A 14,762-nucleotide genomic window follows, 5' to 3' on the forward strand; every position below is an offset into this window, starting at 1 on the left:
ATGAGTGTACAAATAAACATAGATACATTAAGTTGCATATGCAAAAACTTTAGTAGTATTATTACCTAAACTATCCAAAGTAGTACCATTAAAAAGGTCTACATTTTAAAGAAAACGTTCTATTTTTATACTTTGCCTTCATGCCTTCGCATTTCCTGCAGAAGTTAGAAAAGATGAGATACCATCTTATCCATGAGATACCACCGTGAACAAATCAAATAGAAAGTACCAAGTCTCTCTTCTTATAAAATGTTAGCAATATCATCTACCTGACAGAATCACTTTCTTACTAAATCTTGGAACATATCCCTGGGTAATTATTGCAAGGGAAAAAGGAAAGTGGTTTATGAGCTTTGGCAGCTGTTTTGTAAAGACTGAGACAGCGTGAAGAAATTTTTTTCATGCATTATTAAATAACATTTTGAGACAATCATGGGGGTAGAAACAATAGCTTTGGATCCAAGCCGGTGCCCAGGCCACTGACATGAGATTATTTCCTGTAAAATATATAGAGGAAAGAAAAATAGCAATGCAAAGATTTTTTAAAAATGAAAAAGGAATTCTCCACGTCCCCTAACTCTGTTGTGAAGAATGCGGGGAGTGGGCACCAAAGTTTCTTCGGATACTTATTGAGGAGCGTGGCCTCACTTATCCTGCTGTGTCTTCTACGCTGTCACCATCGGATCCCTGTTTTCAGGTTTCTGGGTCTCTAACTGGCCACCTGGAGCACACCCTTCACACCAATGCCCTCCTGCTGAGCACATGCATGAAGAAGTGGTGTGCAGAAGAGAACTCACACTTGGTTTTCCCTGGGCTCTTTGCTGCCTGGCCACAGGCTTTCTGCTCCCATCACTTTCAAATTAGTGACCATGTGAAGCCCCACTCCCCAGCCTCCACTGAAGACAGGACCATGCACTGGGGCTGCCCCTGAGGAGCCGCCGCTGTGGGGAAGTCTCAAGCTAACCAGCCTAGGAAGTAACTTCTGAGACAGGGCTCCAACCTCCATCACATATAAAAAACTTCATTGTTTGTTTTGTCTGAATATAAAAGTAAGTGTTAGTCTTTTAAAAGTTCATATAAAAATGACAGAATGTTATAAAGTGGAAGGTGAAATATCACCCATCAACCCATCCCTCAGAGATAACCATGATTATTTGGCATATATCCTAAATAGCTATTTTTATGCCTATCTTTCCATCTAGATAGCTACTTGCTTATCCATTTCTTCATTTACATACAAAAGAAATATGATATTTTCTTTCAAAAAATATAGTAATACAAATATATTTTTTCTTCCTTAATAATATAGTGTATTCACTTTCCTAAGTACGTGCAGACCCACCTCATGGTTATTAAGAGTTGCATGGTAGTTGAGCGAAGGAAAATACTGAAATCTATCCAACTAAAGGTGACTGGTTTTTGAAAAAATCAGTAAGAATGAAATTTTCTTGAAACTCAAAAAATGACAGTAATCACTATATGATAATATAGTATGTATGATAATATATTACCCACTACCAATAGAGAAGATTTTTTTAAAGATTCTAACTGTGGCTTATAGGTATAATTCTGAAAAATCAGAAACACATTAAAAGTCAAAAAATGGCTGGGCGTGGTGGCTCACACCTGTAATCCCAGCACTTTGGGAAGCTGAGGGGGCGGATTGCCTGAGGTCAGGAGTTCGATACCAGCCTGGGCAACATGGTGAGATATTTAGTATCTCTACTAAAATACAAAAAAAAAAAATAGCAAGGCGTGGCGGCATGCGCTACTCAGCTACTCAGGAGTCCCAGCTACTCAGGAGGCTGAGGCAGGAGAATTGCTTGAACCCGGAAGGCGGAGGTTGCAGTGAGCTGAGATGGTGCCACTGCACTCCAGTCTGGCGAAAGAGCGAGACTCCATCTCGGAAAAAAAAAAAAAAAAAGTCAAAAAATGGGGGCAGAGTTAAATAATCTATGGTCTATCTCAATGGACTATTATAATATTTATGCATTAAAAATGATGTCTATAAAAATGTATATATAACACTTTCAGAAAATACTTGAGTTGTGCAGGGAAATAATACATATTTAGTATGATCATAGCTACATAAGATAAACTAAAATAAAATGTAAAGGAATAAAACGTAAAAAAAAAGTTCCCCCCTAGGCTGGGCACGGTGGCTCACGCCTGTAATCCCAGCACTTTGGGAGGCTGAGGCGGGCAGATCACAAGGTCAGCAGTTTGAGATCAGCCTGGCCAATATGGTGAAACCCCATCTCTACTAAAAATACAAAAATTAGCCAGGCGTAGTGGTGGGCGCCTGTAGTCCCAGCTACTTGGGAGGCTGAGGCAGGAGAATCGCTTGAACTCGGGAGGTGGAGGTTGCAGTGAGCGGAAATCGTGCTACTGTACTCCAGCCTGAGGGACAGAGTGAGACTCCATCTCAAAAAAAAAAAAAAAAGTTCTCCAAAAGTTCACCACGAAGGTTAAAACTAGTAGTAAACCTTTCTTCATCCTTTTATTCTTCTGTATTTCTCAAAATTTCTAAAATGAACATGTATTATGTTTGTAAACTAAAGAACCTCTATGATTTAAAAGTAAAAATAAGGTACTATTCTTTCATTTAGTCTTTCATGAATAACAGATTCATAGGGATCCAGGGGCACTCCCTGGCCAAGACCTGTGTCCTTACCAGGTCATAAAACTGTCAGATAGTGACTGGGAATTTGGGGCACCTGTATGGTCCAGAAACCCTGGAAGGCTAACCCAGCAGGCCTCATCCTTCACCAGTATCCTCCTCTCCCCCTTCTCCAATTCCCTACGTGAGCTGTGAAAGGTTCATTCCAAATCAGCCCAGTGGGCATGCACACTGCTTTGCTGAACAGGCCAACCTTATCTGCCCAGGTAAGATTAGCTTCATGTTAGCAAAACTGAGGTTGCACTTCTCATTAAAGCTCCAAACAGGGGAAATATCAAGACAGTCAAAAACTGTATAATCACGTAACTGAAAGAGACCTTGAGAATCCTTTCTACCTTTTTGAGCCTGTTGACAAGGGATTTCACGTCGCTGTGAAGGCTGAAGCCGCCTGCTGACGTGGACGTGATTGGATTCAGATTAGGAACACATCTCTGTGTTTTCAGAACTTATTGAGCCTGTTTCTATGACTCATATCGTTTCTATTCCTACTACTGAAGACAGATAAGAAAAAGGTAAAATAAGGTTAAAGAAAGCTAAGCAACCATTCTTGAGTTCTAGACAAACTGATAAGATTGCTATTTTGATATGCAAAAAAAAAAAAAAAAGGATACCTTTGGCATAGAATAGTTAGCATTTGGCTCTCAGCTATTCTTTTCACTTCACATCTTCTAGTGCCCTCAGCTCTTTCACATTCCCAGAATTTCCCCAGAAAAATTCTAAGACCCATCTCCCTAGCAAAGAAAATCAGTTTCAAAGGTTCAGAGTGAACTCTTTAGGATGTAGCAGCAAAACAGCATAGAGGTTAAGAACACAGACCCTCGGGTGAGACTGACTTGGGGAAGCTGCCAGCCCTGTGATGTTGCACACATCCTTTGCTCCCTCTTTGCCTCATTGTTATGGGTTGAATTGTGTCCTCCAAAAGCATGGTGAAGTCCTAACCCTTTGTACCTATAAATGTGACCTATTTGGAAACAGGGTCTCTGCAGATGCAATCAGTTAAGATGAGGTCACTAGGCTTGGACCTGATGCTTTATCACTAGTGTTCTAAGAAGGGAATTTAGACAGAGACACACAGGAAGGGGACCATGTGAGGCCAGAGGCAGAGTGGAGCAATGCTTCCACAAGCTAAGCAACAACTGGTGCCAGAAACTTCCAAGTTAGAAACCTTGCAAGTTATTTATCTTAGACTATTACCACCCCAAGCCAAGACCCAGTCATCGTATCTCTTTGGCACGACTTGAATTTGTCCCCTTCTTCCTGTTTGCACTTGCAGTGGCTTTGCTGAGTCCTTTCTCACCTCTTGACAAGGTTCCTCAACTGTTTCCTCCCCACCATAGGCTCATCCTTACCCAGTCCACCCTTCACAGCACCACCCAAAACATCCTCTACAGAATTCAAATTAACTGGTTATTCTTCTGATTTTCACCCCATCTTTCTTCTCAAGGGTTTGAGGAAATGCTTCATGCTCATTTGCCATCCCCTCTGATGTTTAAATCGAGCAACCTAAGTGACTGCTCCCCTGTTCCTCCCTCCCCACTACACAGCTTCTATTTTTCAGGTGTGGAAATAAGACCTTGAAACTCACTTCCGAAAGTCTGCAAGTAACTTGAGCATGTCATCATTGGATAGCTTATTGCTGTCTTGCCTGTAGATGGCAGAAAATCTGGCATTTTTGTCAAGATTTCCAGATGCATCCTTAAACAATGTCCTGAAATGGCAAAGCAACATTTCTAAACTGGGTTTCCAAAACACCAAAATCAATTCATTATTTAAGTCTAGTTTCTATGAGAAGTCTAATTATTATTCCATTGGCTATAGCCAACAGAAATCTCATTATCTAAAAACACGGAAAACATCTATGGGGATGAGGACAACTAAATCAATTTTACATAGAAAACAGTTCCAGCCAATGGCTTGTGCTTAGGAAACAACATACACAAGTCAAATGCTTAATAAGTAGAGTCAAGAGATAAAGATCACCCCAGGCCTCACTGGATTGCCCTGGAGGCATGTGGTTGGGTCCTTGAATCCCAGCTCTGCAGCTAACACTCCCGTGCACCCTGCCAGTTCCAGGTAGCACTTCTCCAGACAGTGTCTATCCTCTCTGTGACTCTACTAAATAATTTTTTCAAAATCTGGGCTTATGTATTTCTCAATTTTACACATTCAAATCCTCTTTGTCTCTGAACAACAAACAGAATAGGCCTATTGACCCATCCATGCACCTATTTATATCGATTTAAAAGGTATAAAAGGTGTTCCTTACCTTGCTGCCCAAGCAAATGGCATTCTATACTGTCCTAGTCTTTGGCATGCCTGCTTGGCATTCTTCAGCACCTTCTGGGCCACCTTGAAGACATGAGAATAAAGCTATGAGATACTGCATCTCACTGAAAGAACTGTGACCTCAAGAGCCATCCTTACATGCTCACTAAATAAGTCCTTACCATAGCATTGGATGCATAGAAAAGCACATCATACAGTAATGAATATGGCTGGATTCACACTCTGTGCAGAGTACTTTATTTAAGGCATTCTCTAGCAGTGATTCTCAAAGAATACAGAACGAAGACTTTCCAAAATCCATGTCTCTTCTTTGGTCTTTACGGGCAACAAACATGCTGTTTCAGAGGTTTTCATACATCTTTATGACTAAGTGCTAGTTATTATAAGTCTACTGAGTTATTAATAATTACTATTTGGTATCCATATCAAAATATATCACATTATTAGGATTGAAATGAGAACACTAATTAAAATACTAAGCTTTCACAGCTCCTAAAGTGCACTAGCTTATGCTGATTCCCACAATATAAGGGATAAGATATTAAGATACTGACTTCAGTTAGGCTGGGGTTCTCAATGCTATATTCTTGCTTTCTAAATATGAATTACTGCTATTTCTACTTCCTAATGATCAATTTTGGTTTGTTGTTGATTGATTGATTAATTCACAGTGTACAATGAAGCTTATTTGCTTTTAGCCTAAGGCAGGCCTATTATTAATCATCTATACCCCTATTGCTAAAAAAGATAATGCTTAATTTTTCCAAATTTGTCTGTACTATGATAGTGCTTTGTCATCAATGCAAAGTTTGATTGTCTCAGAGTTACAGTGAAGGGTCTTTTACATTACTTGATTTTTTATTTTTTTTTTTTACTGAAGGGTCTTTTACATAAGTATATCAAAGTCAAACCAATTTTGGGAAATGTACTCCAAAACCAAAGTGTGCTATAGCATCAGCATCACTGTAGAAATGCAGAGTCTCAGGCCTTGCCCCAAACTTCCTGGATCAGAACGTGCATTCTGACAAGACCTCCGGTGATCTGTGTGTACCATCAGCCACAGGAAGGATCTAGAAGGATCCAGAAGGATCTAGATGACAGAGCTGTCTGTCTCTAAGTCACACTGAATCCAGCTGTATGACTCTGTAGACCATCAAACCTCTCTGGGCTCCACTATCCACACCTGAAAATGGGGGCTAGGCTATACTTTTCATGATCCCTTTCAGTTGCAAAACTTTATAATCCTACCATAATCATGCTGTAGGAACTGCTGCCTTCATGAGTAACCTGGAAAATACATCCTAATTGGAAGAGATGTCAGGGAATCATCTAGGACCTCCCCCCTTCTCCAATGAGGTATGTTCTTGCCTCCCTGGGTGGGGCGACTTAGTGGGGTCTTAGGTGTATGAGTTATAGGGTACAATGGCCTACCTAGCTGCAGGGTCAATTTACTTAAACATTTTCAGGTTCAAGATTTTTTGGTTCTAACAATGATGAATATGTTGTGGAGTAAAATGCAGTAATTTCATAAAATTTAAAGCTAAAACATAAAACATCAATAAGCCTTTTCTGCAGTGAATGAGGACTTAGCTCTCAGACATATGAAGGGTGCAAATAGAACACAGTATGTGTGAAAGTCAGAGTAAGAAACTTATTTTTTCCCTTTGGGCTTTTTTCCCCTTCTTTTTCTTTTTAAAACATCTATTCACAGGAGATACCTACAGAGACTTTTCATAAAAATTTCCTCCAAAATGAAAATTTACTCTAAATGATGTTCTAGACCATCTTGGAAAACATGAAGAAACAACTTTGACAGACAGAAAAAAATCATCTCACTGTAACATCTCTGCCAAAACTGTGCTAAAGTAAGATAGTTGAGCCTTAATTCCTGCTTTAATTGAATGCTTTGGAGGTGGCAGGAAAGTAAATGCATGAATAATGTACACATGGATGAGCTTTACATTCCATAAAAAATGAAGAAAAAGCAGACTTCAGCAGATGCTCAGTGGACATGGAGGAGTGTGCAGAGGTAAGTTTAGCCTACAGTGATATGTGATTTTTACACCAATATGAGCTGCCAAATTTCAAACCATGCATGCGGCAGGCAGAAGTAACAAAGTTGCTGTGGATGGGCCTTGGAAATGTGTTGCATACACGGTCGGGGGAGGAGATCTTATCTTGGGCCTTCATTGATTATTGATCGAAACATAAAAGAGCTAAAAGAGCTTCTCGTCCAAGGTTTTACAGACTTGGTTTAAAAAAATAAAACAGCTTCTCTCCAGAGACCAAACTTTACACAGCTTTCATCAGCCAAAAAGGCTTACTGTTGGAACCAATGTGCCTGGGTAAATGGGCTTTTACTTGACTGGGGCTGTAATAAATGACGATGTCTTCTGGGCTTTCTGTGATTTATGGTGCCCACAGCACTGACTCATACATGATCTGTTTGATCCTAACACTGTCCCTATGAGGAAGGCAGAGGCAAGAAGTAACATCATCCTTCATGCACAGAAGGAACATCTGGAGGCCAGAGAGGTGATGTGATTTGTCCAAAGGACCCAGATGAGTTAAGCATGCAGCACCCAGGTCTTCTGACTCCAAAATCCATTTCTCAATGGCCATCGTGCATCCTGTGGACACAGCTGTGATGCATGGGCGCCCATAGAGGTGAAGATAGGAAGCTCTGAATCCAACTTAGTAAACTTCACTCACAGCCTCTGGGGTATCCACTCCTACTGCTGACCAGTCCTTGTCAGTGAATTCAGGCCTCTCAGATGACCACACAATTTTTTTTAAAAATAACTAAAAATATGTAAAACTGGCAAGGATAATAGCACTTAACAGATTACACTAACCAGGTAGCACAACGTGCTACGAAGTGGCAGTCAAGTGCCCCCTGGCAGCTCCAGCCATGAGACACTGAGCAGATCACTAAGCCTTGGTGAGCCTCAGTGTCCTGAAATATGAAAGCACATCTTGGACTAGATGACCTCTAATATTTAATAATTCTATGGTATGTCCATGCCTAGGCACTTCCCAAGTAATGAACACTACTTTGAAAAAAACCAAACATACATCATGTATGTTTTCTTTCCATCTTCAACCTAAAACTCTGCCCCTTCTAGCAAAAACCAAGTGGACCTGAATCACTGACACTGCTGGCCAGGTCATCTGAGCCAAGGGCATCTCCTGGTCTCCAGCCTCATATATAAGTGTAAGTGGACCAAAATAGAATTTCAGAACCCAAGAGGCAAATTAACAAACAGAAGAAACTCTATTTGAATATCATACATGTACCTTCTAACACAGAAAGTTTACTATTAAGCTGGTAATTCCTTTGCAAATTATTTTAGGATGTCAGAATTGTCTAGTCAAGTGGATCATTTTATTTACACATAGGACTACATTTCCTTCAAAATCAAGACATAAAGTTCAGAGTAAATACAGGTAGCATATTCTACATCTTTTAGAGTATAAATATGGCTTATGTTTGATTTCATTAAGCATTTATAGTTTCACATAAAGGCCTCTTTTCAGATTGCTTTTTAACACCCCAAAGCGTAAAAGCCATTCATACCTTAGAAGAGTCTGAACTTTTCATATATGGCTCAGCGCAATGTGTGATGCTCCCCTGAAGGACTTTTTCAATTCTGGCCACAAGAAATATATCTGGATGAGGACAAGTGACTGAAAATATTCCCTAGGAGGCAAACAATTTTCTTCAGTAAGCAGAATTCACAGCTACGTTAAACAAATCCCATGAACATTAAACAGCAAAGAACAGTGAAACAGGACAACTAGTAAAAAGCACCCAGTGCCAAACTAGTTAGCTGACAAACAGTTCATCATCTGCTCAAAAAGTCTATTTGGCGAGGGAGGTAACCAGGAGAACGTTTAGAAAGAAGAAAGGAAATTAAAAGCCACTTATTTCTCAGCTTGCTTTTACTGTCTAATAATAAATACTATTAATTAAGAGTCTAATGACCCCACTTGTGCATTACAAGGTCTAATCTGAGCATTTTTGGTGCATATAGGTAGCATGCAAAGTGAGTCTGAGTAGTAGGAATGCTGGGCTCATACTCCCCACCTGCTTTGGATACTGCATGGCGGCTTCATGAAGGATGCCCTTGAGGACAGATGGGCTCTGCCCACTGCCATTCATCAGCGCCGGGGACGTGGTGGCGAGCATTTGCCTCACCGAGAAATGGTTCAGGTCTACATGGAAATCGGCAGAAATCTTCCGGTTGTATTTTATGTCAAACAGGGATAGAGTAACAAAGAAAGGTTCAACCTGAACAAAACAAAACAATCCAATGATCACTATGGCTCAAACAGGGACAAAAGAATGTTGCTATCAAAAGAGAAATGACAAGACCTATTTAGGACTGTTGCCATAAATAATTACTAAACAGTCTCATCCTTTTGCATACAGAGAATTAGCTTATAAAACATTTTAGTAAACAAACAAAACAATTATTTTACCTTTATGTGTTTTGCTACATAATGTATGTTCCATAGAAAACACAGTTGCGTTCCCTGAAGCATCTAAGATGAACTCTGTCTCCTGGAAAGCTGAGCACAAACCTGCCACCCTCATCTTCCATCACGAACATCCTGTCCTTGCAGGCTAACAACCTCCAAATCCTGATCCAAACACTGCACCTCTTTGATACCAGGGACTAGGATTTCTTATCCAGGCTGCACTGTAAAGGTACATCTGAAACCTCTGCCTATTTTTTTTAATGTTTATTTTTAAAATGAAAAATTACATTTGTAGTGGGTCCTTCTTCATTTTCGGCAACACAGCATTGCAAATTGAAAGATAAATCATTGCACTTGACAAGGATCCTTTTTCCAAACTTCTCTTCAAATGACTTCACTTCTGGCTCAGCTGATGAGAAGTCAAGCTTCTTTAAAAGAAAATGTAAACATATAAATAAGTTATGCTCTTATTTTAAAAAAACATCATAAATGCATCCAAAGGAAACGGAATAAAATATGGAAAAGCTATATATACTTATTTACTCACAATAGTGTTGCTATTATATAATCGGTTTCTATGGTTTACAGTAGTTACACACATAGTTTATAACAATGGTCAAAGACATGGGCCGGGCACGGTGGCTCACGCCTGTAATTCCAGCACTTTGGGAGGCCGAGGCTGGCGGCTCACCGGGTCAGGAGATCGAGACCATCCTGGCTAACCCAGTGAGACCCCGTCTCTACAAAAAATACAAAAAAATTAGCCAGATGTGGTAGTGGGCACCTGTGGTCCCAGCTACTCGGGAGGCTGAGGCAGAAGAATGGTGTGAACCTAGGAGGCGGAGCTTGCAGTGAGCCGAGATTGCACCACTGCACTCCAGCCTGGGCGACAGAGCAAGACTCTGCCTCAAAAAAAAAAAAAAAGACATGATGGTATACCCACTCAATGGATGAACTGAAAAAATACAGAGCTTGAAAATTATGATCATGAACAACAAAACCAATGTCCATCAAGTATCCAACCAAGTGTCCATCAACAGATTTATAAGGATATATAAAATGTAGTATATACATACAATGGAATATTCAGCCACAGAAAGGAAGGAAATTCTGACACATGCTACAACATGGATTGACCTTGAAAACATTATGTTAAGTTTAAGAAGCTAGAAACAAAGGACAAATACTGTATGATTCCACATTTATGAGGTTCCTAAAATAGGCAGGTTCACAGAGTAGAACAGAGGTTACCAGGGGATGGGGGAAGAAGGAAAGGAAGGTTATCATTTGATACAAAGTTTCCGTGTGGGAAAATGAAGAAGTTCTGGAAATGGATGGTGGTAATGGTTGTACAACAATGAGAATGTATTTAATGCCACTGAACCGTACACTTAAAAATGGTTAAAATGGTAAATTTTATATTATGTATATTTTACAATGATAAACAAAAACTTCTTAAAAGCAAATAAAAAATATAGACATATAAACACACATACGTATGGTTATGAGGTTTGTGAGGAAACAGAAAAGTACTTATCGTTAGAGTTAAATGGAAAAGGTTTGTATTTGAGCCTGAACCTGGGCTAGTCGGGAATTATCACTGACTCCCAGGCATCTGCAGTGATACCTGTTATTTTCTGATGGTTATTTTAACAGGTAAATTAGATGTTCTTTGTGAACTTGAGAATGTCTTTCAATAAATCTCTCCCAATTTTCAAACATCTATTGAATATCAAATATTCACAATAGTAATGCTATGGTGATAAGATTATACATTTTTATTTTTCCTCTTTTCCCCGAATTTTCTATAGTTATTTTGCTTGTTTTTCCAAAATAAACAAAGCAAACAAATAAACAAATAAGCCCATCGATGATTTTCTCTCCCACACTTGGTTTTAAATATTAAACATTTAGATAGTTCTTACCTGGGCATCTGGGTCCAAATAAAAAAGTTTGACTCTGCTTTCACTTTTCAGTTTGATTTCTGCTTCTCTTGCACTCTGATAACAAGATACATGAAAATTACATTTAACACAATCCTTTTCTTGCAAAGGTGCCCAAATACATTTAAAAGCTGCCCAGTCCTGAAGGTTGAGGCTGCTGGAAAGCTCTGCCTCGTGTTGGAGAGCCGCTGTGTGTGCCAGGGAGTGTGCAGCACACAAAGTAAGCACTAGGAGGAAAAAGAAGTGAAGATGAGATCCCTGCCCTTCTGAAGCTCACAACCAGTGGCAGAGTCAAAGTCAACACAAAGAAAGCAAAAGAGAATAATTAAGCATCTGTGTGTCAAGAAAGCCTTCATAAAGTAATGGAATATGGGACAGGCTTGGAATGAAGGGGCAGAATCGAGCTGAACATCCCTGGCTGAATGAAAAGGATGCACAGACAGACACTGAGGATGGAAATGAGCCCAGATGCTAGAAAGGATTTAATAGAGTCCAGTCTGTGACTGGGTGCAAGAAGGGGAAGAGGAAGGAATATATTTTGAATGATGAGATAGAGAAAATGATGGCTGATCTTGAAGGACAAGATGCTAATTAATTCAATAAATATTCATTAAGCACCTCTTATGAGCCAGGCCCTCAAGTTATGTGAAATGTGAATGAAGGAAGTCCCTAGTCTCAAGGAACACCAGGTGGGGAGAGAGCATATCAACAGGTAATAAGGAAGACAAGAGAAAGTTTAAAGTACAGTGGGAGCTGACTTGGACTAGGGGGTGGTAGTCAGAAACCACCTCCCAAGGGAAGGCCCATCTGGAAGGACAAGAACACTTGGCCAGGAAAGGAGAAAAGCGCATTCTAGGAGAAGGCACAGCAGGTGCAAAGGGACAAGTCACACCTGAGCAATGACCAAGTCACTCATCATAACTGAAAGGCAGGGCATGATTTTAAAAAAAAAGTGAAAAGAAATGAGTCTGGGATTTGAATGCCAAGGATTGGGGATTTCCCACCCCTTGTTTAGCATATCATCAAGAAAAAAAAACATAAAAATGGGCAACCGGCAGCCCACAGGGCTGCTTTGCCAATGGCATAGCCATTCTTTATTTCTTTACTTTCTTAATAAACTTGCTTTCACTTAAAAAAAAAAAAAAAGGATTGGGGATTTCATTCAGAATCTAAAATATCCTGCAACCTTTTAGGTAAGAGAATAAAATGAGTTCCACATTTCAGAAGCATCACTCGGGCAGGGCTGAGGCAATGGGTTAAAAAGGATAAGACCCAGAGGCCCACAATGTCTTTCTTGGGTTATCACACCAGCCTCCCAGTCTCACAGCAGGGCCGATTAACAAATCCCACATTTCTAGCTTGGGCAGCCTGCTGAATGGTGAATCCATGAACAAGACAGAAAACTCAGGAAAAACAAATCTGCCAAAAAGATGATAATATCTTTATCATCTTTGTGTAGAGACGCCTGGGTAGAGATGCCTGTGGAATTTCCAACTGGAAACATCCAATAGACAGCTAAAGGGATGAAACTTGAGCGCAAGGCTGAGAGGAAGGCTGGAGTTCCAGCCTTGGGAGTGGATGAGATGCCCTGAGGGAGAGGGTGAAAGTGAGTCTGAAGACAAAATCCTGGGGGCCCAACATTGAAGAGGTGGACAGAAGAGAGGCCACGGAAGAAAACCGACAGATGGTGGCAGAGATGAGGGCTGGAGATGAAGGATTTGGGAACAGAAAGAGAGAGAGGCTTTTCAGACATTCACAAGATAGAAGTCATCTCCATCTTTTTGATTTTTCATGCCTGGTGCCTCTAAGTCTATATTCTGTTCTTCTTGTCAGTCTGAGCTCTCCTCTACTCTCAGTCTCCACAGTTAAGTCTATGGAGTCGGAATAGAATGTACTCTCTCATCTGCTACTTTCCCCAATGACATGAGTCACATCTCACCACTTGATGGGGCACTCACAACCACAGCAGAAAAGGCGTCTTGTCTCTTCTGTTGGTGGCAGAACAAAGTCGATTATTACATTTCTAATCATGGATAATGAGAAAATAAGCATCTTAATCTTCTTAGCCATACGATTGTTATATATAATAGGTCTTTAGCAATGATCCAAACTACCATGATCAGCTGTCTATGTTTATATAAAATGGGCACCAGAATACTAGGAAACTGGGTTCTGGTTCTAGTTCAATTAAGTAGCTTTGCAAGCTACTTAGCCTCTCTGGATTCCATTTTCATTTCCAGGTAAAAATGTTAAACAAGATGATGGCTCAAGTCTGTTGCCACACCAAGTTTATCTTGATGCTATCGATGGGAGCCTGAAGGCTATGGAGGTGAAGGGGCGTTCCTGCAATCTTCTGTTTATGCTTCCAGGGCAAAACATGTCTGTGGTGGCAGGCGCTCTCCATATGGGAGATGGGACCACTTCATTTTATTCTATCCAGCCTATCACCTTTCCTAATTTTTCACACCAAAAGAGTAAGAACACGTGCAAGTGGAATCTATTTAACTGAACCCAAAGAAGTTGCTTTACATTGTATACTGCCTGTGGTGTTTCCTAACAAAACCATCAGTACTAGGTGCTGCAAGCCACCACCAACAGTTATCTATTCTACTTCTGAATCGTCCGCTTGAGCCCTTCAACAAAGGCAAACACTGTGTTATGTTCTCAGACGCTAGAGCAGAGGAGTGGGTTCTTAATGTAGATGCAATTCCTAGTGCCTTTCTGAAAGATGCTTGTTGTCTTGAGCTGACTATGCTAGGAAATAAGAAATGAATAAAGCAAGAATAACTGCTAATGAGCTCGGTATAATTAAAGAACAAATAGGAATGCAGACACAATAAAAGAAAAACAATTAACTACTAGCCAAAATAGACACAAAGCATTCTGATTTTGTCACTAACACCCAACAGATATATTCTTTACCACAGACATCATTTATTGGAAAAGAAGGGACAGCTTTAGATGCAAAAATAACCTAAAAGCTTGTAATCTACCTAATATACATCTATTGCTCTGCTATGAGTAAATAAAAAGCAAATTCGGCTTCTTAAAGTTCCTCCCATCCCTCCTAAGGTCTAGGATGATGCATTAAACACAGAGGATGCCCAACAGTGGCTGATGGAATTACCAAGTAAAATCTAAGAGGTAGAAAAATGTGGTTCAGGGGTAGCAGGACTTTGCCCCAGAGTCAGGAAACAGTATCTGGAAGAATAGTAATGATAAGAGCTACTATTGATAATAGCCAATATCTACCTGCTAGATATTACCGTAAGTGCCCATTTTAATTTTATACAACCTTAGGGGTAGGAGGCAGGTACTATTATTATCCCTGCTCATTAAAAGAGAAAACACTAAGTCATGAATGTTAGGTA

At 40.1% G+C, this 14,762-nt stretch overlaps 1 protein-coding gene across 44 annotated transcripts in view; it reads right to left on the minus strand.

The window, feature by feature from the left end:
* DOCK9 (dedicator of cytokinesis 9) overlaps nucleotides 1–14,762 on the minus strand; it is a 292,970-nt gene that overhangs the window by 98,318 nt on the left and 179,890 nt on the right. For all 44 annotated transcript variants that reach the window (XM_009427176.5, XM_054665524.2, XM_054665517.2 and 41 more), the window contains 6 exons: nucleotides 11,374–11,448; nucleotides 9,736–9,876; nucleotides 9,054–9,257; nucleotides 8,544–8,666; nucleotides 4,947–5,029; nucleotides 4,266–4,388 (listed from right to left, as the gene is read on the minus strand). In XM_009427176.5, the coding sequence (XP_009425451.2) occupies nucleotides 4,266–4,388; nucleotides 4,947–5,029; nucleotides 8,544–8,666; nucleotides 9,054–9,257; nucleotides 9,736–9,876; nucleotides 11,374–11,448 (749 nt within the window). The remainder of the gene's footprint in view (nucleotides 1–4,265; nucleotides 4,389–4,946; nucleotides 5,030–8,543; nucleotides 8,667–9,053; nucleotides 9,258–9,735; nucleotides 9,877–11,373; nucleotides 11,449–14,762) is intronic.

This window comes from Pan troglodytes, chromosome 14 (genome assembly GCF_028858775.2).
Source record: "Pan troglodytes isolate AG18354 chromosome 14, NHGRI_mPanTro3-v2.0_pri, whole genome shotgun sequence".
Lineage (NCBI taxonomy): Eukaryota > Metazoa > Chordata > Mammalia > Primates > Hominidae > Pan > Pan troglodytes.